We start from the raw sequence: 27810 nt of genomic DNA, 5'->3' as shown, positions 1-27810 counted from the left end.
TCAAAGAACTTTCATGTGATACATTCTTGAAAATTGAGTGCAAACAAGTTTTGAAGATAAGAATGTTGTAATTAATCAAGCATCTTGCTTATGGAATTATAAAGAAAGACTATGCTATGCAAGTAGGCAGGGATATATAAAGAAAACTATACTATGCAGACAGGCAGGACAAATAAGGATACAATCCAACTTTCAATTACAGCAATATTTGATGTACAATAATCACTTAACAATACAACCTGTTGGAGTTCACTTGCTTTCCTTCTTCTCATCATCATCAATGCTGACTTTCATGTTCATCTTTCTCCTCTTTGGTTGATGATGCTAAAAATCTCCAAAAGTTTGTATGATATTCTGCAGTGATATTGGAAGTTGCTTGTTCCCCAAGCACTTAGAAACAGTGGTTAGTCTGCATGATTTATTTGTGGGCTTTTTGAACTTACTTTGGCGTGGGAACACCAAACTTAGTACCTTGCCAAAGGTTTTCATTAACCATGTGCAAAATTCTTTTTCTCAAAAGTAATAAGGCTGAATACTAGAAAACAGCAAAAGAGTTAACTAATTCATCCAGTATGCTTGAAGCCCATATTATGCATAAGGTGAGAATGTGTGTCATAATGGGATTTTGGTGGAACACCAAACTTAGAATTCTTCATTCCCCCTTAGGTTGTTTTAGTGTGCAACACCAAACTTAGCTTCTTGCAATCTAGATAAAACTAATTTACAGTTTTATTGAATTGGATATGAAAAGATGGTTACCTCTGGTTGGGTTGCCTCCCAACAAGCGCTCTTTTATTGTCACTAGCTTGACATCCTCTGTGCTTGTTCAACTCAGATTCTGTGCTTCCTTCTCCTTGTCCCCTTGTCCTTCTAAGTGAGATTTTGCCTTATGATGTTCATCCTGGATGAGTGATTCTTTTCCTTTAGCCTTCTTCTCACTTACTTCTGTGAAGTTCTTAGCTAATTGTTCTATTTGCCTCTCAATTCTCCCGAATGAGGCCTCATGGTTCTTGCTTATCATCTCTTGATGTTTCATCATTCTCTCTACTATGATGTTCAGATTAGTGATCCTCTGAGAGTCTTGTGAGATTGGCTGATTGTTGGGAGTTGGGGGTTGGAAGGGTGGGTAGTGTGGTGGTATGTATTGATTGTTGCTGGTATAGTGGTGTTTTTGCAGGGTTGGGAAATTGGGGTTGTTGTAGTTGAAGTCCCTTTGTTCCTGATGTTGAGATGCCCTCATTCTTAGATAAGAATGTGGCTTCCATGGTGGAAATTGTGCCTTCACTGTAGCCGAATGCAGAAAATCAATTTGTCTAGATATTGACTCCAATTGTTGTTGAGTTTGATCGTGCAGATGCTTGTTTTGATTCATGATTGTCTTCACTCCTTCACGATTCATTAATTCCTTTTCTAAAATTGCATTTTCTTGTTTTTCAAACGATTGTTGATTGTTGACTTCTTTGTCCTTAAAATCTGCAGTTCTTTGGGCAATTGATGTTGCTTTGAGTAGGCCATCTGAGAAGTAGTCCACTGCTTTTCTTATTTCTGGGGTTAATCCTTCATAGAAAGCTCGAATACCCACTTTGTCAGTTGCTTTCTTGTATCTTTCCCATGCCATGAAGAGTGGTTCTTCTTCTCTTTGTGTGAATGGATGTTCTCCCTCTTTCAACTTGATGGCCTGTTGGAATGAGGAGAATTTGGCCAGAAATTTGGTAACCAAATCGTCCCAACTAGTAATACTTCCCTGGGGAATGGTTTCGAACCATTGTGCAGCTTCATCCCTTAGTGAGAAGGGAAATAACAAGAACTTACAGGTGTCATGATTTACACCATCGGGGTTGACAGCACCACAAGTCCTTAGAAAAATGGATATATGCTGTTCAGGATCTTCCAATGGGTTTCCACCATAGGAATAATTTTTCTTGATTAATGTGATAAGTTGCGGTTTTATGTCGTGGTGTTCTTCTTTCTCAGAAACTCCTTCTTCAATGATATCCTTCCCTCTGGCTGCTCTTCTTTCCTGTGACATATAAATCAATCACAAGGAATATACATTGGTATTTTTGAGAATAGAGTGTAGTTAGTTGAGACAAAACTTCAAACAGTTAGTGGGTTAGTCAAAAATAAAGAAAAAAAATGCTTGATCTAAACTACCACCTCACTTAATCATTGTCAATCTAATCAATCCCTGGCAACGGTGCCAAAAACTTGATGTGCGGAAAACGATCCGACACAAAACTCACCGGCAAGTGCACCGGGTCGCATCAAGTAATAATAACTCACGGGAGTGAGGTCGATCCCACAGGGATTGAAGGATTGAGCAATTTTAGTTTAGTGGTTGATTTAGTCAAGCGAATCAAGATTTGGTTGAGTGATTTGTGATTTGCAGAATTTAAATTGCATAGAAAGTAAAGGGAATGGGTAATTGGCATGAAATTAAAGAGAACAGGAATTAAAGTGTTGAATCTTAAAGAACAAGAAATTAAATGGCGGAAACTTAGAACGCAAGAAATGTAAATTGCAAAATCTTAAAATGCAAGAAATGTAAATGGCGTGAATTGTAAAGGGAATTGGGAGTTGGATTTGCCGAAATTAAACAAGGAAAAGTAAAATTGCAACAAGCAGAGAATTAGAGAATGGGTTGGATCAAACCGGATCTTAAACAGAAAAGTAAATGAGCATGGAAACATTAAACAGGGAGTGGTAAATGGGAAATCCGGATCTCAGGACCCAAGAGACTAGAGAACCAAGTCTAGATCTCAATGCCTTCCTAGATCCAACAAGAACAATTGCAAGGAAATTGTAAATTGCAAAGAGATTAGATGAAGAAGCAAAGAACCGAAACTGAAATTTAATTAAGCAGAAAATTAAACAAGATCCCAAGGTGAGATTGAAACAGAATTTCTTCAATTCTCTCCCTAATATCCGAAGCAAGGAAAGTAAAGAGTGCTTGGCAAGAACAAGGAAGAAGAGAGATCAATTCTCCTCTCCAATTCTCTTGAATTAAAACAACAATGCTAGAATGTAAAAGTGAGCTCCCAATGCCAACCGAAAAGAAAACTCTATGAAAACTAAAAAGGGAAGCTCCCTGAATAACTTGAATTCTATCCTATTTATACACTTTCTTCAAATGATCTTCAAGCTTTGAATTGGGCCTTTGCTCTTGGTGGAATTGGGTTGAGAGAGGCCTTGGTTGATTGCTCTTGGAGTTTGGAGAGGAATCAAAGTGAACCAATTGAACCGGGTTGGAGTTTTGCAAAAGTTTGAGTAAAAGTTTGAGTAAAAGTTTGAGGCTAACTTTTACTCTAACTTTTCATATCAGTAGACATGCTTTGCTGCTATCCACGTTGGGGCAAAAGTTAGGGGTCTAACTTTTGCTCCAACGTTGGCCTCCTCTTGTATACTTATGGCGCCAACGTTAGCCCAAAAGTTAGAGGCTAACGTTGGCGCAAACTTTTGCTCCTCCTTCATTGATTTTCATGCGCCAATGTTAGCCCAAAAGTTGGAGGCTAACGTTGGCGCAAACTTTTGGTGCCCCAGGGAGAAATTCTCATGTGCCAACGTTAGCCCAAAAGTTGGAGGCTAACGTTGGGGCTAACTTTTCACCCAAAAGTTTGTGCAAAAGTTTGAGGCTAACTTTTGGTCCAGCTTTTTGCTTCCTGGTTCATTTTCACTTATTCCATTGCCCTCTCTTTGCTCCTAGCCATTCCTTCTTGCTTCAACCTTTCTCCAAGCTTTCTTCACCTATCATTAATCAACCAAACACATCAAAGCTATGCTCAAGATCATGAGATATTCAATCTATCATAATATGCAACAATTATAGCATAAAACCTCATGAAATTGCATTAATTCATCTATGGTTGATTAAATCAAAGGAAGTATGAAAATCTACCCAAATTGGCTTGCTTAGACCTCAAGAAAGTGCATAATTCAAGTGAAAACAAAAGAAAAAGACTAGTGAAACTAGGCTAAGATGACTTGTCATCAGCGCACATGGATCATTTTCACTGAGAGGATGGGAAGTAGCCATTGACAACGGTGACACCCTACACACAGCTTGCCATGAAAGGAGGCTTGCGTGCGTGAAGAAGAAGATAGTAGGAAAGCAGAGATTCAAATGACAGAGCATCTCCAAAACTCCAACCTATTCTTTATTATTGAACCACAAGTACCTCTTATTTCATGCTCTTCTATGATATTGCAAACAAAAACCCTTTTCATTATTAATCTCCTGACTAAGAGTTACAAGGTAACCATAGCTTGCTTCAAGCCGACAATCTCCGTGGGATCGACCCTTACTTACGTAAGGTATTACTTGGACGACCCAGTGCACTTGCTGGTTAGTTGTGCGAAATTACAAGTGTGATTGCAATTTCGTGCACCAAGTTTTTGGCGCCATGGCCGGGGATTGTTTGAGTTTGAACAACTGACGGTTTATCTTGTTGCTTAGATTAGGAAAATTTTGTCTTTTGGGTCAGAGTCTTTTATCTTCTTTTCAAAATTTTTCAAAAAAATTTATTATTTTTCTTTTAGATTTTTCTGTTTGAGTTTAGTTGCATGTTTTAAGTTTGGTGTTTTCTTGTTAGTTTTTATTTAATTTTTGAAAATTTATTTTTGGTTTTCTAAAAATTTTAAGTTTGGTGTTCTTTTTATGTTCTTGAATCCTTTGAGTCTTTGAATTTTTATTCGCTGTGTTCTTGTGAATCTTCAAAGTGTTCTTGAGTTCTTCTTGTGTTTTGATCTTAAAATTTTTAAGTTTAGTGTTCCTTGGTGTTTTTCCTCCAAATTTTCGAAAATTTTGCATTAAATTAGTCATCAATTTTAAAAATCAAATATTTTTAAATTGTTCTTCAATCATATCTTTTCAAAACTTTTTCTTTCTAAAAATCATATCTTTTTCAAAACTTACTAACCACTCTTTTTCTCTCCTCACCTTTTCGAAAATCCTCACTTTTTTTGATTATTTTATTTTTAATTTCGGATTTAAAAAAATATATATTAAAATAAATAAAATAAATCCACATCATCTCTCTTTCTCCATCATGGAACTAAGTGAAAATGAACAGTCCAGAAGGACTCTGGGGTTATATGTTAACCCCGCTACTGCTTCATATGGGAGTAGTATCTGTATACCCTCCATCATAGTCAGTAATTTTGAGTTGAATCCTCAGCTCATTATCATGGTGCAGCAAAATTGCCAATATTCTGGTCTTCCACAGAAAGAACCTACTGAGTTTCCGGCACAGTTCTTACAAATTGCTGATACAGTACATGATAAGGAAGTAGACCAGGATGTCTACAGATTATTGCTGTTTCCATTTGCTGTAAAAGACCAAGCTAAGAGGTGGTTAAATAACCAACCTAAGGCCAGCATAAGGATCTGGAAACAGCTGTCAGAAAAAATTCTGAATCAATATTTCCCTCCCAAGAGGATGACACAGCTAAGGCTGGACATCCAAGGCTTTAAGCAAGAGGATAATGAATCCCTTTACAATGCCTGGGAGAGTGGTGCACGAAATTGCAATCACACTTTTGCAACTCCGCACAACTAACCAGCAAGTGCACTGGGTCGTCCAAGTAATACCTTGCGTGAGCAAGGGTCGATCCCACGGAGATTGTCGGCTTGAAGCAAGCTATGGTTATCTTGTAAATCTTAGTCAGGATATCAGAAATTATCAGGATTGATTGTAAAAAGTAAAAGAACATGAAATGGTTACTTGTATTGCAGTAATGGAGAATAGGTTGAGGTTTGGAGATGCTCCATCTTCTGAATCTCTGCTTTCCTACTGTCTTCTTCATCAAACACGCAAGTCTCCTTCCATGGCAAGCTCATGTAGGGTTTCACCGTTGTCAATGGCTACCTCCCATCCTCGCAGTGAAAGCTAATGCACGCACTCTGTCACAGTACTGCCAATCACCGGTTTGGTTCCCTCCCCTACCGGAATAGAATCCCTCTTTTGCGTCTGTCACTAACGCCCAGTAGGTTACAGGTTTGAAGCACGTCACAGTCATTCAGTCATTGAATCCTACTCAGAATACCACAGACAAGGTTTAGACCTTCCGGATTCTCTTGAATGCTGCCATCAGGTCCTGCCTATACCACGAAGATTCCGATTAAAGAACCCAAGAGATAACTACTCAATCTAAGATAGAACAGAGGTGGTTGTCAGGCACGTGTTCATGGTTGAGAATGGTGATGATTGCCACGGATCATCACATTCATCCGGATTAAGAACAAGTGTTATCTTAGAATTGAAGCAAGCATGATTGAATAAGAAACAGTAGTAATTGCATTAATCCATCAAGACACAGCAGAGCTCCTCACCCCCAACCATGGGGTTTAGAGGCTCATACTGTGGAAAGAAACGTGTACAAAATGTTATGAGGTCATAAGGTACGGATACAATGTCAAAAGATCCTATAAGTAGTAAAAGCTAGTATCCTAAGGTTTACAGAAATGAGTAAATGACAGAAAAATCCACTTCCGGGCCCACTTGGTGTGTGCTTGGGCTGAGCAATGAAGGAATTTCGTGTAGAGACCTTTTCTGGAGTTAAACGCCAGCTTTCATGCCAGTTTGGGCGTTTAACTCCAAATTTTATGCCAGTTCCGGCGTTTAACGCTGGAATTTCTGTAGGTGACTTTGAGTGCCGGTTTGGGCCATCAAATCTTGGGCAAAGTATGGACTATTATATATTTCTGGAAAGCCCAGGATGTCTACTTTCCAATGCCATTGAGAGCGCGCCAATTGGGCTTCTGTAGCTCCAGAAAATCCTCTTTGAGTGCAGGGAGGTCAGAATCCAACAGCATCTGCAGTCCTTTTCAGTCTCTGGATCAGATTTTTGCTCAGGACCCTCAATTTCAGTCAGAAAATACCTGAAATCACAGAAAAACACACAAACTCATAGTAAAGTCCAGAAAAGTGAATTTTAATTAAAAACTAATAAAAATATACTAAAAACTAACTAAAAGATACTAAAAACATACTAAAAACAATGCCAAAAAGCATACAAATTATCCGCTCATCACAACACCAAACTTAATTGTTGCTTGTCCCCAAGCAACTGAAAATCAAAATAGGATAAAAATAAGAGAATATACTATAGACTCCAAAATATCAAAGAAACATAGCTCCAATTAGATGAGCGGGACTAGTTGCTTTTTGCCTCCGAACAGTTTTGGCATCTCACCCTATCCTTTGAAGTTCAGAATGATTGGCATCTATAAGAACTCAGAACTCAGATAGTGTTATTGATTCTCCTAGTTAAGTATGATGATTCTTGAACATAGCTAGTGTATGAGTCTTGGCTGTGGCCCAAAGCACTCTGTCTTCCAGTATTACCACCGGATACATACATGCCACAGACACATAATTGGGTGAACCTTCTTGGATTGTGACTCAGCTTTGCTAAAGTCCCCAATTAGAGGTGTCCAGGGTTCTTAAGCACACTCTTGTTGCCTTGGATCACAACTTTATTTCCTTCTCTTTTTTTTTCTCTTTTTTCTTTTTCTTTCTTTTTTTTTCGAATTTTTTTTTTCACTACTTTTCTTGCTTCAAGAATCAATTTGGTGATTTTTCAGATCCTCAATAACAGTTCTCTTTCTCCTCATTCTTTCAAGAGCCAACAATTTTAACATTCTTAAAACAACAAATTCAAAAGACATATGCACTGTTCAAGCATTCATTCAGAAAACAAAAAGTATTGTCACCACATCAAACTAATTCAACTAGTTTCAGAGATAAATTTCGAAACCCTGTATTTCTTGTTCTTTTGTGATTAAAGCATTTTTCTTTTAAGAGAGGTGATGGATTCATAGGACATTCATAGCTTTAAGGCATAAACTTAAATTTTATTAATTATGAACTAAGAACAAGACTCAAATATAGATATAAGATGAGACAAAAAAATATAAAATAAGACAAGAAAAACGAAAAAAGATAGGCTCCTAATGATAGAGGTTTTCACAGAGTTAGGACTCAACAACCTTGATTTTGAGAAGTGGATGCTCCCTCAGCTTGAGAGGAGAGCTTTTGGCGTTTCATCTCTTGGATTTCACGCCCCTGCTTCTCTTGTTCCTTCAGCAATTTGCAGAGCATGCAGTTTTGATTCTGCTGTTCTTCCTTCAGTTGCTCCATAGTCTCTTGCAACTTGTTAATAGATGCTTCTAGGTTGGCCCAGTAGCCAATTTCAGGGAGTTCAGGGAGGAACTCATGCGCCCTCCTTTTGATGGAGTTGTCTTGCACTTGTCCTTCCATTGACTTCTTGGTGATTGGGTGTTCAATGGGTATGAACTCATCTACTCCCATCTTCACCCCAGCCTCTTTGCAGAGCAAGGAAATCAAGCTTGGATAAGCCAATTTGGCTTCAGTGGAATTCTTATTTGCAATTGTGTAAATCTCACAAGCAATCACATGATGGACCTCCACCTCTTTTCCAAGCATAATGCAATGAATCATCACTGCTCTCTTGATGGTGACCTCAGAACGGTTGCTAGTGGGCAATATGGAATGCCCAATAAAGTCTAGCCAACCTCTTGCAATTGGTTTGAGGTCTCCCCTCTTGAGTTGGTTTGGGACACCCTTAGAATTGGTTATCCACTTAGTTCCAGGGAGGCATATGTCCTCTAGAACCTGATCCAACCCCTTATCTACTCTCACCATCCTCCTATTAAAGGAATCAGGATCATCTTGCAGTTGAGGCAACTTGAATATTTCTCTTATTTTGTCCAGATGGAAGTATATAACTTTCCCTCTGACCATGGTTCTATGGGTATGGTAAGCAGTTCCAGTCATTCTCTGCTTATCTGTTAGCCACAGATTTGAGTAGAATTCCTGAACCATGTTCCTTCCAACCTTTGTCTCAGGATTGGTTAGAACTTCCCATCCTCTGTTTCGAATTTGCTCTTGGATCCCCGGATATTCATCTTCTTTCAGATCAAATTTAACTTCCGGGATCACTGACCTCAGACCCATTATTTTATGATAATGGTCTTCATGTTCTTTGGTTAAGAACTTCTCTTCATTCCAAAGATTCTTTGGATTATTCTCTTTCTTGCCTCTTAAATTGGTTTGTTTTCCCTTAGGAGCCATGATATTGATGAATCTTGGCTTAGTGATCACGGAAAAGCACACCAAACTTAGAGGTTTGCTTGTCCTCAAGCAAAAGAGAAGAGAGAAGAGAGGGGGAGGAAGAGAAAATTCGAATGGTGTGGTTGGAAGAGTGGAACAAACGTGTATTTATAAGGTGGGGAGGGGAGTTTTTCGAAAACAAAGAGGAATTTGAAAGGAGATTTGAGAAGATTTGAGAAGAAATTGAGAAAAGGGTGAAATTTTTGAACAATGTTTGTAATTGATTTGAAATAAATTTGAAAAAAAAGGTTTTGATTTTTGAAGATTTGGAAGTGAATGATGAATGATTGAAGTGTGATTTTGTAGAAAAGTATGGGTGAGAAAAGGAAAGTTTGAAAAAAAAAATCTGATTTGAAAACAAAATTGTGGTCCCCCACCAAGCTGGCGTTTAACGCCCATCTGTTGCCCCACTTGGGCGTTTAACGCCCAGCCAGGTACCCTGGCTGGCGTTAAACGCCAGAAATTCTTCCTCACTGGGCGTTTTTCCAAAACGCCCAGGATGCTGCACACCTGGCGTTAAACGCCCAGAATGGTGCCCATTCTGGCGTTTAACGCCCAAAATGGTACCATTACTGGCGTTAAACGCCCAGAATGGTACCCATTCTGGCGTTTAACGCCCAAAATGCCCCTTACTGGCGTTTTTTCGCCAGTAAGCTCATTTTCTCTGCTTTTTGAGCTGAATCTTTCTGTAACTCTGTGAATTCCTTCATTTTTGATATTTGCCTCTGTAAGAACTAATCATACACCTTCCTAATGACTGGGTTGCCTCCCAGCAAGCGCTTCTTTACTGTCTTTAGCTGGACTTTCACTGAGAATCACTCAAGTCTCAGTTTTGAGCATTCCTGCTCAAAATTTCCTTCAAGATAGTGCTTGATCCTCTGTCCATTAACAATGAACTTCTTGTCAGAATCAATATCCTGAAGCTCAACATATCCATATGGTGATACTCCTGTAATCACATACGGACCCCTCCACCGGGATTTGAGTTTTCCTGGAAACAATTTGAGCCTGGAGTTGAAGAGCAGAACTTTCTGTCCTGGCTCAAAGACTCTGGTTGACAATCTCTTGTCATGCCACTTCTTTGCCTTTTCCTTATAAATTTTTGCATTTTCAAAGGCATTGAGTCTGAACTCCTCTAGCTCATTTAGCTGGAGCAGTCTTTTCTCACCAGCTAACTGTGCATCCATGTTTAGGAATCTGGTTGCCCAGTAGGCTTTATGTTCCAGTTCCACAGGCAAATGACAGGCCTTCCCATACACCAATTGGTATGGAGAGGTTCCTATAGGAGTCTTGAATGCTGTTCTGTATGCCCACAGAGCATCATCCAAGCTCTTTGCCCAATCCTTTCTTCGGGCCATTACAGTCCGTTCTAGGATTCTTTTCAGCTCTCTGTTAGAGACTTCAGCTTGCCCATTTGTCTGTGGATGATACGGAGTTGCCACTTTATGGCTGATTCCATATCTAACCATAGCAGAGTATAGCTGTTTATTGCAGAAATGAGTGCCCCCATCACTGATTAGCACTCTGGGGACGCCAAACCTGCTGAAAATGTTTTTCTGGAGGAATTTCAGCACAGTCTTGGTATCATTAGTGGGTGTAGCAATTGCTTCTACCCATTTAGATACATAGTCCACTGCCACCAGAATGTAAGTGTTTGAGTATGATGGTGGGAATGGTCCCATGAAATCAATTCCCCATACATCAAACAATTCTATCTCTAATATTCCTTGTTGAGGCATGGCATATCCGTGAGGCAGGTTACCAGCTCTTTGGCAACTGTCACAGTTACGCACAAACTCTCGGGAATCTTTATAGAGAGTAGGCCAGTAGAAGCCGCACTGGAGAACTTTAGTGGCTGTTCGCTCACTTCCAAAATGTCCTCCATACTGTGATCCATGGCAGTGCCATAGGATCCTTCGTGCTTCCTCTCTGGGTACACACCTGCGGATCACTCCGTCAGCACATCTCTTAAAGAGATATGGTTCATCCCAAAGGTAGTATTTGGCATCTGAAATTAATTTCTTTCTCTGCACATAACTGTACTCTTTGGGTATGAACCTCACAGCTTTATAGTTTGCAATATCTGCAAACCATGGAGCTTCCTGAATGGCAAAGAGTTGCTCATCTGGGAAAGTCTCAGAGATCTCAGTAGAAGGGAGGGACGCCCCAGCTACTGGTTCTATTCTGGACAGATGATCAGCTACTTGGTTCTCTGTCCCTTTTCTGTCTCTTATTTCTATATCAAACTCTTGCAGAAGCAACACCCATCTTATAAGCCTGGGTTTTGAATCCTGCTTTGTGAGTAAGTATTTAAGAGCAGCATGGTCAGTGTACACAATCACCTTTGATCCCACTAAGTAGGATCTAAACTTGTCAATGGCATAGACCACTGCAAGCAACTCTTTTTCTGTGGTTGTGTAATTCTTCTGTGCATCATTTAGAACACGGCTAGCATAATAAATGACATGCAAAAGTTTGTTATGCCTCTGTCCCAACACTGCACCAATGGTATGATCACTGGCATCACACATTAATTCAAATGGTAATGCCCAATCTGGTGCAGAGATGACTGGTGCTGTGACCAGCTTAGCTTTCAGGGTCTCAAATGCCTGCAAACACTGTGTGTCAAACACAAATGGCGTGTCAGCAGCTAGCAGGTTACTTAAAGGTTTTGCAATTTTCGAAAAATCCTTAATAAACCTTCTATAGAATCCTGCATGCCCCAGAAAGCTTCTGATTGCCTTAACATTGGCAGGTGGTGGTAATTTTTCAATTACCTCTACCTTTGCCTTATCCACCTCTATTCCCCTGCTTGAAATTTTGTGCCCAAGGACAATTCCTTCAGTCACCATAAAGTGACATTTCTTCCAGTTTAAAACCAGGTTAGTTTCTTGGCATCTTTTCAGGACAAGTGATAGGTGGTTAAGACAGGAGCTAAATGAGTCTCCATATACTGAAAAGTCATCCATGAAGACTTCCAGAAATTTCTCTACCATATCTGAGAAGATAGAGAGCATGCATCTTTGAAAGGTTGCAGGTGCATTGCACAGACCAAAAGGCATTCTCCTATAGGCAAACACGCCAGAAGGGCATGTGAATGCTGTTTTCTCTTGGTCTTGAGGATCTACTGCAATTTGGTTGTAGCCTGAGTAGCCATCCAAAAAGCAGTAATAATCATGACCAGCTAGTCTTTCTAGCATTTGGTCTATGAATGGTAAAGGAAAATGATCCTTTCTGGTGGCTGTATTGAGCCTTCTGTAGTCAATACACATGCGCCACCCTGTGACTGTTCTTGTAGGAACCAGTTCATTTTTTTCATTATGAACCACTGTCATGCCTCCCTTTTTGGGAACAACTTGGACAGGGCTCACCCAGGGGCTATCAGAAATAGGATAAATAATCCCAGCCTCCAGTAATTTAGTGACCTCTTTCTGCACCACCTCCTTCATGGCAGGATTTAGCCTCCTCTGTGGTTGAACCACTGGTTTGGCATTATCCTCCAACAGGATCTTGTGCATGCATCTAGCTGGGCTAATGCCCTTAAGATCACTTATGGACCACCCAAGAGCTGTCTTGTGTGTCCTTAGCACTTTAATTAGTGCTTCCTCTTCCTGTGAATTTAAAGCAGAGCTTATAATCACTGGAAAAGTGTCACCCTCTCCCAGAAATGCATATTTCAAGGATGATGGTAGTGGTTTGAGTTCAGGCTTAGGAGGCTTATCCTCCTCCTGAGGAATTTTCGAAAATTCCTTTGCCTCCTCTGGCTCTTCCTGATCAGTTTGAGCATCTTTGAAGATGTCCTCAAGCTCTGATTCTAGGCTTTCAGCCATATTGATCTCTTCTACCAGAGAGTCAATAATGTCAGCGCCCATGCAGTCCTCTGGTGTGTCTGGATGCTGCATTGCTTTTACAGCATTCAACTTGAACTCATCCTCATTGACTCTCAAGGTTACTTCCCCTTTTTGTACATCAATGAGAGTTCGTCCAGTTGCTAGGAATGGTCTTCCTAGAATGAGGGTTGCACTCTTGTGCTCCTCCATTTCCAGTACCACAAAGTCAGTTGGGAAGGCAAATGGCCCAACCTTGACAATCATGTCCTCTATTATGCCTGATGGGTGTTTAATGGAGCCATCAGCAAGTTGGAGGCATATCCTGGTTGGTTTGACTTCTCCAATCAACCCAAGCTTTCTAATAGTGGATGCATGTATTAAATTGATACTTGCTCCAAGATCACATAAGGCTGTCTTGGTGTAAGTGCCTTCCAATGTGCATGGTATCAGAAAGCTTCCAGGATCTTGAAGCTTTTCTGGTAAGCTTTTTAGAATGACTGCACTGCATTCTTCAGTGAGAAACACTTTTTCAGTTTCTCTCCAATCCTTCTTATGACTTAAGATCTCTTTCATGAACTTAGCATAAGAAGGTATTTGCTCAAGTGCCTCTGCAAAAGGAATCTTTATTTCAAGAGTCCTTAAATAGTCTGCAAAGCGGGCAAATTGCTTATCCTGTTCCGCTTTGCGGAGTTTCTGAGGATAAGGCATCTTGGCTTGATATTCTTCAACCTTAGATGATGCAGGTTTATTCCGTACAGAAGTAGTTGAAGAAGCCTTGTTAGAGGGATTACTGTCAGCACTCTCAGGTGTCTGATCCTCCCTTGGCGTTTGGACGCCAGAATTGGGTGGAAAATGGGCGTTTAACGCCAGCTTTTCCCCCTTTTCTGGCGTTTGAACGCCAGAACTGGGCAAGGAATGGGCGTTTAACGCCAGCTTTCCTTTCCTTTCTGGCGTTTGAACGCCAATATTCCTCTCTGGGCTCTCACTGTCCTCAGAGGGATTTTGAACAGTGGTTTGGTTGTCCTCTGTCAATTGTTCCTTGTTTGACTTTTTGCTCTTTTGAGCAGTGTTATTCAAGGTTTTCCCACTCCTCAATTGAACTGCTTGACACTCCTCTGTTATCTGTTTAGATATTTGCTGTTTTGCTTGATTCAACTGTAGTTCTATGCTTTTATTAGCAACTTTAGTTTCATGGAGCATCTCTTTAAATTCTGCTAGCTGTTCAGTCATCAGGAGTAGTTGTTGATTAAGCTCCATTATCTGTTCTTGAGGATTAGAGTCAGTGACTATTGTCATAACTTCCTCTTCTGAAGAGAACTCATTGCTAGAGTACAAATATTGGTTTCTAGCAACAGTGTCTATAAGCTCTTGAGCTTCTTCAATTGTCTTCCTCATGTGTATAGATCCACCAGCTGAGTGGTCTAAAGACATCTGAGCTTTTTCTGTAAGCCCATAGTAGAAAATGTCTAACTGTACCCACTCTGAAAACATTTCAGAGGGACATTTTCTTAGCATACCTCTATACCTCTCCCAGGCATTATAAAGGGATTCATGATCCTCTTGTTTAAAGCCTTGGATGTCCAGCCTTAGCTGTGTCATCCTCTTTGGAGGGTAAAAATGATTCAGGAATTTGTCTGATAACTGTTTCCATGTCTTTATGCTTGCTGTAGGTTGGTTATTTAACCACCTTTTAGCTTGATCTTTTACAGCAAATGGAAACAGTAATAGTCTATAGACATCCTGATCTACCTCTTTATCATGTACTGTGTCAGCAATTTGTAAAAACTGTGCCAGAAACTCAGTAGGTTCTTCCTGTGGAAGACCGGAATACTGGCAATTTTGCTGTACTATGATAATGAGTTGAGGATTTAGCTCAAAGCTGCTTGCTTTGATGGGAGGTATACAGATGCTACTCCCATATGCAGCTGTAATGGGGTTAGCATAAGACCCCAGAGTCCTCTTGGACTGATTAATTCCACTTAAGTCCATAATGGACAAAAGGGAAATGAGAATGATTGCAAAGAGATAAATTTTGTTTATATTTTTTTTTTTTGAAATAACCGAAAAAAAATAAAATACAATAAAATAAAATAAAAGGAAAATAAAATAAAATTCGAGAATTAAAAATAAAATAAGATCAAAGCAAATTGAGAACTGAATCAATTAGTGAAAAAAAAAGATTTTGAAAACAGCAATTAAGAAGATATGATTGAAAAATTTTTATGAAAGAAAGATTTGATTTTTAAAAAGAGGAAAGAGAAAAACACAAAAAGACACCAAACTTAAAATTTTTAGAAATCAAACACTAAATTTTCGAAAATTTTAAAGGAAAAACACAAAGAGGACACCAAACTTAGAATTTTTATGAATCAAAAAGGGACTAAGACTATGCAAAAACGAAAATTTTAAAAGAAAAATAAAAGCATGCAATTGACACCAAACTTAGAATATGAAACTAGACTCAACTTAAAAGACTCTAAACCAACAAAAATAAACAGTCCTAATCTAAGCAACAAGATAAGCCGTCAGTTGTCCAAACTCGAACAATCCCCGGCAACGGCGCCAAAAACTTGGTGCACGAAATTGCAATCACACTTTTGCAACTCCGCACAACTAACCAGCAAGTGCACTGGGTCGTCCAAGTAATACCTTGCGTGAGCAAGGGTCGATCCCACGGAGATTGTCGGCTTGAAGCAAGCTATGGTTATCTTGTAAATCTTAGTCAGGATATCAGAAATTATCAGGATTGATTGTAAAAAGTAAAAGAACATGAAATGGTTACTTGTATTGCAGTAATGGAGAATAGGTTGAGGTTTGGAGATGCTCCATCTTCTGAATCTCTGCTTTCCTACTGTCTTCTTCATCAAACACGCAAGTCTCCTTCCATGGCAAGCTCATGTAGGGTTTCACCGTTGTCAATGGCTACCTCCCATCCTCGCAGTGAAAGCTAATGCACGCACTCTGTCACAGTACTGCCAATCACCGGTTTGGTTCCCTCCCCTACCGGAATAGAATCCCTCTTTTGCGTCTGTCACTAACGCCCAGTAGGTTACAGGTTTGAAGCACGTCACAGTCATTCAGTCATTGAATCCTACTCAGAATACCACAGACAAGGTTTAGACCTTCCGGATTCTCTTGAATGCTGCCATCAGGTCCTGCCTATACCACGAAGATTCCGATTAAAGAACCCAAGAGATAACTACTCAATCTAAGATAGAACAGAGGTGGTTGTCAGGCACGTGTTCATGGTTGAGAATGGTGATGATTGTCACGGATCATCACATTCATCCGGATTAAGAACAAGTGTTATCTTAGAATTGAAGCAAGCATGATTGAATAAGAAACAGTAGTAATTGCATTAATCCATCAAGACACAGCAGAGCTCCTCACCCCCAACCATGGGGTTTAGAGGCTCATACTGTGGAAAGAAACGTGTACAAAATGTTATGAGGTCATAAGGTACGGATACAATGTCAAAAGATCCTATAAGTAGTAAAAGCTAGTATCCTAAGGTTTACAGAAATGAGTAAATGACAGAAAAATCCACTTTCGGGCCCACTTGGTGTGTGCTTGGGCTGAGCAATGAAGGAATTTCGTGTAGAGACCTTTTCTGGAGTTAAACGCCAGCTTTCATGCCAGTTTGGGCGTTTAACTCCAAATTTTATGCCAGTTCCGGCGTTTAACGCTGGAATTTCTGTAGGTGACTTTGAGCGCCGGTTTGGGCCATCAAATCTTGGGTAAAGTATGGACTATTATATATTGCTGGAAAGCCCAGGATGTCTACTTTCCAATGCCGTTGAGAGCGCGCCAATTGGGCTTCTGTAGCTCCAGAAAATCCTCTTTGAGTTCAGGGAGGTCAGAATCCAACAGCATCTGCAGTCCTTTTCAGTTTCTGGATCAGATTTTTGCTCAGGACCCTCAATTTCAGTCAGAAAATACCTGAAATCACAGAAAAACACACAAACTCATAGTAAAGTCCAGAAAAGTGAATTTTAATTAAAAACTAATAAAAATATACTAAAAACTAACTAAAAGATACTAAAAACATACTAAAAACAATGCCAAAAAGCATACAAATTATCCGCTCATCAGAGAGGTACAGAGAGATGCTGAGGAAATGCCCCTCTGAAATGTTCTCAAAATGGGTGCAGTTAGACATCTTCTACTATAGGCTTACAAAAAAAACTCAGATATCTCTAGACCACTCAGCTGGTGGATCTATACACATGAGAAAGACGATTGAAGAGGCTCAAGAGCTTATAGATACTGTTGCTAGAAATCAGCATCTGTACTTGAGCAGTGAGTCCTCCATGAAGGAAGAGGCTAAAGCAGTATCTACTGACCTTAGTTCTCCAGAAAAAGTTGCTGAACTCAACCAGCAATTACTTACTCTGACAAAATAGTTAGCAGAATTTAAAGAAATGTTACAAGATACTCATGATGCTAATAAGAATATGGAAGCACAACTTGACCAAATAAGACAATAGTTGTCTAAACAGATAACAGAAGAATGTCAAGCTGTTCAATTAAGGAGTGGAAAAACATTAAATACATCGACTCAAAGCAGCAGAAAGCCAAGGAAAGAACAGCTGACAGAGGACGAATAGTATGCTACCCAAAATCCATCTGAGGACAGTAAGAGCCCAAGGAGGAAGGATTCTGGCGTTCAAACGCCAGAAAAGGGTGAAAAGTTGGCGTTAAACGCCAATTCCATGTTCAATTCTGGCGTTCAAACGCCAGAATAGGGTAGGAATCTGGCGTTAAACGCCAGTCCAGCACCTAATCCTGGCGTTCAAATGCCTGTAAGGGATCAGACACCTGCAAGTGCTGATAATAACTCCCTCAAGAAGGCGTCTCAGCCTACTTCTGTAGGAAATAAACCTGCAGCAACTAAGGTTGAAGAATATAAAGCCAAAATACCTTATCCTCAGAAACTCTGCCAAGCGAAACAGGATAAGCAATTTTCCCGCTTTGCAGACTATCCCAGGACTCTTGAAATAAAGATTCCGTTTGCAGAAGCACTTGAGCAAATACCTTGCTATGCTAAGTTCATGAAATAGATCTTAAGCTATAAGAAGGATTGGAGAGAAATTGAAAAAGTTTTTCTTACTGAGGAATGCAGTGCGATCATTCTAAAAAGCTTACCAGAGAAGCTTAAGGATCCCGAAAGCTTTATGATACCATGCACATTAGAGGGAATTTGCACCAAGACAGCTCTATGTGATCTTGGGGCAAGTATCAACCTAATCCCTGCATCCACTATCAGAAAGCTTGGTTTGACTGAAGAGATCAAACCAACCCGGATCTGTCTTCAACTTGCTGATGGCTCCATTAAATACCCATTAGGCATAATTAAGGACATGATTGTCAAGGTTGGGCTATTTGCCTTTCCTACTGACTTTGTAGTGCTGGAAATGGAAGAGCACAAGAGTGCAACTCTCATTCTAAGAAGACCTTTCCTAGCAACTGGACGCACTCTCATTGATGTCCAAAAGGGGGAAGTGACCCTAAGAGTCAATGAGGATGAGTTTAAGTTGAATGCTGTTAAAGCTATGCAGCATCCAGACACACCAAAAGACTGCATGAAAGTTGATCTTATTGACTCTCTTGTAGAAGAAGTCAGTATGACTGAAAGTCTCGAATCAGAGCTAGAGGATATATTTAAAGATGTTCAGCCTGATCTGGAGGAGCCAGAGGAAATAGAAGAACATCTAAAAACTCCTCAACTAGATGAAAAGCCCCCCAAACCAGAGCTTAAACCACTACCACCATCCCTGAAATATGCATTTCTGGGAGAAGACAACACTTTTCCTATGATCATAAGCTCTACCTTAATGTCACAGGAAGAGAAAGCGTTGATTCAAGTGCTAAGGACACACGAGACAGCTCTTGGGTGGTCCATAAGTGATCTTAAGGGCATTAGCCCAGCCAGATGCATGCACAAGATTCTCTTGGAGGATAATACTAAGCCAGTAGTTCAACCACAAAGGCGGCTGAATCCAGCCATGAAGGAAATGGTGCAGAAAGAAGTCACTAAATTACTAGAGGCTGGGATTATTTATCCAATTTCTAATAGCCCCTGGGTGAGCCCTGTCCAAGTCGTCCCCAAGAAAAGAGGCATGACAGTAGTTAATAATGAGAAAAGTGAACTGGTTCCCACAAGAACAGTTACAGGGTGGCGCATGTGTATTGACTACATAAGACTCAATACAGCCACCAGAAAGGATCATTTTCCTTTACCATTCATAAATCAGATGCTAGAAAGACTAGCAGGTCATGATTATTACTACTTTTTGGATGGCTATTCAGGCTACAACCAAATTGCCGTAGATCCCCAGAATCAAGAGAAAACAATATTCACATGTCCATCTGGAGTATTTGCCTACAGAAGGATGCCATTTGGGCTGTGTAATGCACCTGCAACCTTTCAGAGATACATGCTTTCTATTTTCTCTGATATGGTGGAGAAATTTTTGGAAGTCTTCATGGATGACTTCTCAGTATATGGAGACTCATTCAGCTCCTATCTTGATCACCTGACACTTGTTCTAAAAAGGTGCCAAGAGACTAACTTGGTTTTAAACTGGGAAAAATGTCACTTTATTGTGACTAAAGGGATCGTCCTTGGGCACAATATTTCGAACAGAGGAATAGAGGTGGATCAAGCTAAGGTAGAGGTAATTGAAAAATTACCACCATCTGCCAATGTTAAGGCAATCAGAAGCTTTCTGGGGCATGCAGGATTCTATAGGAGGTTTATAAAGGATTTTTCAAAAATCACAAAATCTCTACGTAATCTGCTAGCTGCTAACACGCCATTTATATTTGACATAGAGTGTCTGAAGTCGTTTGAGACCCTGAAAGCCAAGCTGGTTACAGCACCAGTCATTTCTGCACCAAACTGGACATTACCATTTGAACTGATGTGTGATACCAGTGACCATGCCATTGGTGCAGAATTGGGACAGAGGCATGACAAACTTCTGCATGTCATCTACTATGCCAGCCGTGTTCTAAATGATGCACAGAAGAATTACACAACCACAGAAAAGGAATTGCTTGCAGTGGTTTATGCTATTGACAAGTTCAGATCCTATCTAGTAGGATCAAAGGTGATTGTGTACACTGACCATACTACTCTTAAATATCTACTCACAAAGTAGGATTCAAAACCCAGGCTCATAAGCTGGGTATTGCTTCTGCAAGAGTTTGATATAGAAATAAGAGACAGAAAAGGGACAGAAAACCAAGTAGCGGATCACCTATCCCGGATATAACCAATAGAAGGGGCGTCCCTCCCTATTACTGAGATCTTTGAAACCTTTCCTGATGAGCAACTCTTTGCCATTCAAGAAGTACCATGGTTTGCAGACATTGCAAACTATAAGGCTGCAAGGTTCATACCCAAGGAGTACAGCAAGCAACAAACAAAAAAACTAATTTCTGAAGCAAGGTACTACTTGTGGGATGAACCATATCCCTTTAAGAGATGCGCAGACGGAATAATCCGTAGATGTGTGCCTAGAGAAGAAGCGCAAAGGATCCTTTGGCATTGCCATGGATCACAGTATGGAGGACATTTCGGAAGTTAGCGAACAGCCATAAAAGTCATCCAATGCGGCTTCTACTGGCCTACTCTCTATAAAGACTCCCGAGAGTTTGTACGGAACTGTGACAGTTGCCAGAGAGCTGGTAATCTGCCTCATGGTTACGCCATGCCTCAGCAAGGGATCTTAGAGATTGAATTGTTTGACGTATGGGGTATTGACTTCATGGGACTGTTCCTACCTTCATACTCAAACACTTATATTCTGGTGGCAGTGGACTATGTATCTAAATGGGTAGAGGCAATTGCAACACCCACTAATGATACTAAAACAGTAATAAAGTTCCTCCAGAAATACATCTTCAGTAGATTTGGTGTCCCTAGAGTATTAATCAGTGATGGAGGCACTCATTTCTGCAATAAACAGCTTTACTCTGCCATGGTCCGGTATGGAATTAGCCACAAGGTGGCAACTCCGTATCATCCACAGATAAATGGGCAAGCTGAGGTCTCTAATAAAGAACTAAAGAGGATCCTGGAATGGACCGTAATGGCCTGTAGAAGGATTGGGCAAAAAGCTTGGATGATGCTCTGTGGGCATACATAACAGCATTCAAGACTCCTATAGGAACTTCTCCTTACCAACTTGTGTATGGTAAGGCCTGTCATTTGCCAGTGGAATTGGAACACAAGGCCTACTGGGCAACCAGATTCATAAACCTTGATGCTAAATTAGCTGGAGAGAAAAGATTGCTCCAGTTGAATTAGCTAGAGGAGTTCAGACTCAATGCTTTCGAAAATGCAAAAATTTACAAGGAGAAAGCAAAAAGATGGCATGACAAGAAATTGTCATCCAGAGTCTTTGAACCAGGACAAAAGGTCCTGCTATTTAACTCTAGACTCAGATTATTCCCTGGGAAATTAAAATTCCGGTGGAGGGGACCATATGTGATTACAAGTGTGTCACCATATGGATATGTGGAGCTTCAAGATACTAACTCTGATAAAAGATTCATTGTTAATGGACAAAGAGTCAAACACTATCTTGAAAGCAATATTGAGCAAGAGTGCTCAAAACTGAGACTAGAATAACATTCAGTGAGGTCCAGCTAAAGACAATAAAGAAGCGTTTGCTAGGAGGCAACCCATCCATTGGTTAAGCATATCTATTTTTTTAGTAATTACAAGAGTTTGATACAAAATTTATCTTCCATTACAGGAGTTCACAGAGTTACAGAAGAATTCAGAGCAGAAAATAGAGAAAAGATGCTCACTAGCAGAAAAATGCCAGTAAGGAGCATTTTTGGGCGTTAAACGCCAGAATGAGTGCCATTCTGAGCGTTTAACGCCAAACTTGCAGCATCCTGGGCGTTTAGAAAAATGCCCAGTGACAAAGGAAAACTGGCGTTTAAACGCCAGCCAGGGTACCTGGCTAGGCGTTTAAACACCCAAAATAGGCAGCAATTGGGCGTTAAACGCCCAAAACATGCTACTCCTGGGCGTTTAATGCCAGGAACATGGAGGGGAGGAGGTTCTTATTCCCAACTCAGATTTTTTTTCAAATTTTAATATTTCTTTCCACATTTCTTGCATGAACATGTTACAAATTCTCATCTTTCAATTTCAATTTCAAAAATTTCTTAATCCTAAAAATCTTTTTCTATTTCTTTCAAAATCTTTGTCAAAACTCATATATCTTTTTAATTTCTTTTCAAATCTTTTCCAAAAACGCATATATCTTTTTAAATTTGCTCCAAATCTTTTTCAACCCATCACACTATCTTTTCAAAATTAGATTTATCTTTTTCAAATTTCTTTCTTATCTTTTCAATTTTAAAAATACATCTTTTGCATATCATAACTATCTTTTTTACAAATCATATCTTCTATCATATCTTTTTCAAAATTTTCAAACCCACCCTTCTCCCCTTTAAATTCCCATTCGGCCATTCCCTTTCCTCCCCCATTCGAAATTGTCTCTCCCTCTCTTCCTCTCCTTTCCTTTCTTTTGCTTGAGGACAAGAAAACCTCTAAGTTTAGTGTGCTTTTCATGATCACTGAGCCAAGACTCACCAAGAACATGGCCCCCAAGGAAAAACAAACCACCTCAAGAGGCAAGAAAGAGAATATTCCAAAACCACTTTGGAAGAAAGAGAGGTTCTTAACCAAAGAATATGCAGACCATTATTATAAAATAATGGATCTGAGGTTAGTGATCCCATAAGTTAAATTTGATCTAAAAGAAGATGAATATCTGGAGATCCAAGAGCAAATTCGAAACAGAGGCTGAAAAATCCTAGCTAATCCTGAGACAAAGGTGGGAAGAAACATGGTTCAGGAATTCTACTCAAATCTGTGGCAAACAGATAAACATAGAATGTCTGGAACCGCCTTCTATACCTTTCGAACTATGGTCAGAGGGAGGATTATCTACTTCCACCATGACAATATAAGAGAGATTTTCAAGCTGCCTCAACTACAAGATGACTCAGAATCCTTTAACAGGAGAATTGTGAATCAAGATAAGCACTTGGACCAAATTCTAGAGGACATATGCATCCCTGGAGCTAAGTGGGTAACCAACACAAAGAATGTCCCAATTCAACTCAAGAGAGGGGATCTCAAACCAGTTGCTAGAGGCTGGCTGGATTTTATTGGGCGTTCTATACTACCCACCAGCAACCGCTCTGAGGTCACTATTAAAAGAGTAGTGATGATCCATTGCATTATGATGGGAAACCAAGTGGAAGTTCATCATCTGATTGCTTGTGAGCTTTATACAATTGCAAACAAGAACTCCACTAAAGCCAAATTGGCCTACCCAAGCTTGATTTTTCTGCTATATAAAAATGCTGGAGTAAGAATGGGAGTAGATGAGTATATCTCAGTTGATCTCCCAATAAAAAAAAAGTCAATAGAAGGGCAACAAGTGCAAGACATTCCCATCAAAAGGAGGGCGCAAGAGTTCCTCCCAGAAATCCCACAGATTGACTACTGGAACCGCTTAGAAGGATCTATTACCAAGCTGCAAGAAGCTATGGATCAAATGAAAGAAGAACAGCAAAATCAAAATAGCATGCTATGCAAGCTGCTTAAGGAACAGGAGAAGCAAGGGCGTGAACTGCAGGAGCTGAAGCGCCAGAAGCTACCTCTTGAAGGGCCAGACACCCCATAGAATGAAAGAGCATCCACCTTCCAAAATAAAGGTTGTTGAGTCCTAATCTTAACTTTGTGATAACTCTGCTATTAGAAATCTATTTTTAGAGTCATAGGAATAGTAGTAATTAGTGTCCTTATTTTTCGTTTTTTTAATTTTATCCCCAAGTAAGTTATAATTTATTTTTCTCATCATCATTAAACATGAATAAAATAGCATATTTTTAGAATAAGGAAGCAATTTTATTTTTGAGTTCTTAATAAGAAAAATTCAAACAATACTCTTTGTTCTCTGAATGAATGCTTGAACAGTGCATAAAGTTTGATAGTGAAGTTTCTGAATGTTAAAATTATTGGCTCTTGAAAGAATGATGAAAAAAGAGAAATGTTGTTGATAATATGAAAAATCATAGAATTGATTCTTGAAGCAAGAGCAAGCAGTGAAGAACAAATAAAAAAAAGAAGAAAGCAAGCAGAAAAAGCCAATAACCCTTTAAACCAAAAGGCAAGGGTGAAGAGGATCCAAGGCTTTGAGCATTAATGGATAGGAGGGCCTACAAGCATAAAATCTTGGCCTAAGCAGCTGAATCAAGCTGTCTCTAACCATGTGCTTGTGGCATGCAGGTCCAAGTGAAAAACTTGAGACTGAGTGGTTAAAGTCATGATCCAACACAAAAAGAGTGTGCTTAAGAACTCTGGGCACCTCTGACTGGGGACTTTAGCAAAGCTGAGTCACAATCTGAAAAGGTTCACTCAGTTATGTGTCTGTGGCATTTATGTATCCGGTGGTAATACTGGAAAACATAATGCTTAAGGCCACAGCCAAGACTCATAAAGCAGTTGTGTTCAAGAATCAACACGCTAAACTAGGAGAATCAATAATACTATTTGAATTCAGAGTTCCTATAGATGCCAGTCATTCAGAACTTCAAAGGATAAATGGAGATGCCAAAACTATTCAGAAGCAAAAAGCTACTAGTCCCGCTCATCTAATTAGAATTTGAGCTTCATATAAAACTCTGAGATGTTATTGCCTCTTGATTTTCTTTCTATCCTATTTTATTTATCTAGTTGCTTGAGGACAAGCAACAGTTTAAGTTTGGTGTTGTGATGAGCGGATATTTTATACGCTTTTTGGGGGTATTTTCATATAGTTTTTAGTATGATCTAGCTACTTTTTATTATACTTTTACTAGCTTTTATGCAAAAATCACATTTCTGGACTTTACTATGAGTTTGTGTGTTTTTCTATGATTTCAGGTATTTTCTGGCTGAAATTGACGGACCTGAGCAAAAATCTGATTCAGAGGCTGAAAAAGGACTGCAGATGCTGTTGGATTCTGACCTCCCTACACTTGAAATGGATTTTCTTGAGCTACAGAAGCCCAATTGATGCGCTCTCGATTGCGTTGAAAACTAGACATCCTGGGCTTTCCAGCAATATATAATAGTCTATACTTTGCCTGAGTTTTGATGACGCAAACTGGCGTTTAACGCCAACTTTTTACCCTATTCTGGCGTTAAACGCCAAAATTGGGCTAAAAGCTGGAGTTAAACGCCCAAACTGGCACAAAAGCTGGAGTAAAACACCATGAATAGTCTCTACACATGGAAGCTTTAATGCTCAGCCCAAACACACACCAAGTGGGCCCCGGAAGTTGATTTCTGCACTATCTATCTTAGTTTACTCATTTTCTGTAAACCTAGGTTACTAGTTGAGTATAAAAACTACTTTTAGAGATTCATTCAGTACCTCATGACATTTTACATTTGAATTTATATCTTCTATAGGATGAATCTCTAAACCCCATGGTTGGGGGTGAGGAGCTGTGTCTCGATGGATTAATACAATTACTTCTGTTTTCTATTCAATCACGCTTGATTCTATTCTAAGATATTCACTCGCACTTAAACATGATGAATATGATAATCCGTGACACTCATCACCATTCTTAACCTATGCACGCATGCCTGACAACCACTTCCGTTCTATCTTAGATTGAGTGTTGGGTTCCTGGTTCACGAGTTTGACTACATCTCCTGAAAATAGAGCGTTCAATCCGTGAGACCAGAGTCTTCGTGGTATAAGCTAAAATCAATTGCAGTATTCTTGAGATCTGAAAAGTCTAAACTTTGTCTGTGGTATTCCGAGTAGGATCTGGGATGGGATGGCTGTGAAGAGCTTCAAACTCACGAATGTTGGGCGTAGTGACAGACGCAAAAGGATCACTGGATCCTATTCCAGCACAAGTGAGAACCGACAGATGATTAGCCATGTATATGGACCTTTTTCACTGAAAGGACGGATGGTATCCATTGACAATGGTGATCCACCAACATACAGCTTGCCATGGAAGGAGCCTTGCGTGCGTGAAGAAGAAGACAGTAGGAAAGCAGAGATTCAGAAGACAGAGCATCTCCAAAACTCCAACCCATTATCCATTACTGCATAACAAGTATTTCATGTTCTTTTATTTTTTGCAATTAAAACTAAGAACCATTTTTGATATCCTGACTAAGAATAATAAGATAACCATAGCTTGCTTCAAGCCGGCAATCTCCGTGGGATCGACCCTTACTCACGTAAGGTATTACTTGGATGACCCAGTGCACTTGCTGGTTAGTTGTACGAGTTGTGGAAAGTGTGATTTACAATTTCGTGCACCAATCATCCATGAATACCTCAAAGAACTTTTCCACCATATTTGAGAAAATGGAAAGCATACACCTTTGAAAGGTTACTGGTGCGTTGCAGAGGCCAAAAGACATCCTCCTACAGGCGAACACTCCATATGGGCATGTGAACGCTGTCTTTTTTTGGTACTGAAGATCTACTACAATCTGACTGTAGCCAGAGTAGCCATCTAAGAAGCAGTAGAATACATGGCCACCAGCCTCTCCAGCATCTGGTCTATGAAAGGTAAGGGAAAGTGGTCCTTTCTGGTGGCATTGTTGAGTCTCCTATAGTCGATGCACATGCACCAACCTGTGATAGTTCTTGTGGAGATCAGCTCATTCCTTTCATTGTGGAGTACTGTCATTCCGCCCTTATTGGATACCACTTGTACAGGGCTCACCCAAGGGCTATCAAAAATAGGATATATGATTCCAACCTCCTACAACTTTGTAACCTCCTTTTGTACCACTTCCTTTATAGCTGGATTTGGCCACCTCTATGGTTGGACCACAGGTTTAGCATTATCTTCCAGTCTGATTTTGTGCATACATCAAGTTGGATTGATCCCTTTAGGTCACTTGTAGTCCATCCGATAGCTGTCTTGTGGGTCTTGAGCACCTGAAGCAGTGACACTTCTTGCTACTGCTTTAAGGCAGAGCTTATGATAATCGGATATATGCCACCCTCTCCTAAGAATACGTATTTCAAGGATGGTAGCAGTGGCTTAAGCTCCTGTTTGGGGGGTCTATCTTCCACCATAGGAATGGTCAGTGCCTCCTCTTGTTCTTCTGGTGCATGCACGTCAGGTATGGCATCTTCAAGGATTTTCTCCAGGTCTTCCTCAAGCCTTTCAATCTCATGTACTTCTTCAACCAGGGGTTTTATGACATCAATCTTCATGCACTCCTCTGGGGGGTAAGGATGTTGGATGGCCTTGACTGCATTGAATGTGAACTCATCCTTATCGACTCTCAGTGTTACTTTTAATAAAGAATTTGCATCTAATTTTTTGAATTTAATAAAGAATTAATTATCTTTTAGCCAATATGGATCCTACTTTGAGTCTTTTGCAATTCTGTTTATTTTAGGTAGCATTCGGATGGATTTGATGGAGTTTTTGTAGCACAAGAACAAAAGGAGATGGCAGCGAGGAGCGACGCGTAGACGTGACTGACGCGTGCACGTGATTTGGAGCATTCCATGGCAACGCGTGCGCGTGACTGACGCGAATGCGTGATTTGAGAATTTGCTCAGCGACGCGTGCGCGTGATCGACGCGTCCGCGTGACTTGCAAAAAAGACCCATGTTCTAATTGAGTTCTTGTATAACTTGGAAAAGCTCTTTACTTGAACAACAGCTTGAAAATATATTATCCTAAATTTCTAATTGTTTGTATTTAACGGGATACGTGACATATAATCCCCTTATTTTTGGATAATTAGGATTTTTGTGGCATATAAACTGGAATTT

At 39.9% G+C, this 27810-nt stretch overlaps 1 protein-coding gene across 1 annotated transcript; it reads right to left on the bottom strand.

Annotated features, from left to right (window-relative positions):
• Positions 1–826: 826 nt before the first annotated feature.
• Positions 827–27240, bottom strand: LOC130966707 (uncharacterized). Its single transcript, XM_057891525.1, has 5 exons — positions 27040–27240; positions 12569–12847; positions 11207–12472; positions 1813–2020; positions 827–1284 (listed from the first exon to the last, which is right to left on the bottom strand). Exons 1-5 carry the CDS (start codon positions 27238–27240, stop codon positions 827–829), a joined length of 2412 nt encoding a protein of 803 aa, XP_057747508.1.
• Positions 27241–27810: the final 570 nt, after the last annotated feature.

The sequence above is a fragment of the Arachis stenosperma genome, chromosome 3, assembly GCF_014773155.1.
Source record: "Arachis stenosperma cultivar V10309 chromosome 3, arast.V10309.gnm1.PFL2, whole genome shotgun sequence".
NCBI classification, from domain to species: domain Eukaryota; kingdom Viridiplantae; phylum Streptophyta; class Magnoliopsida; order Fabales; family Fabaceae; genus Arachis; species Arachis stenosperma.
The sequence above is the reverse complement of the archived record's forward strand: the minus strand, read 5'-3'. Positions and strand labels throughout refer to the sequence as shown.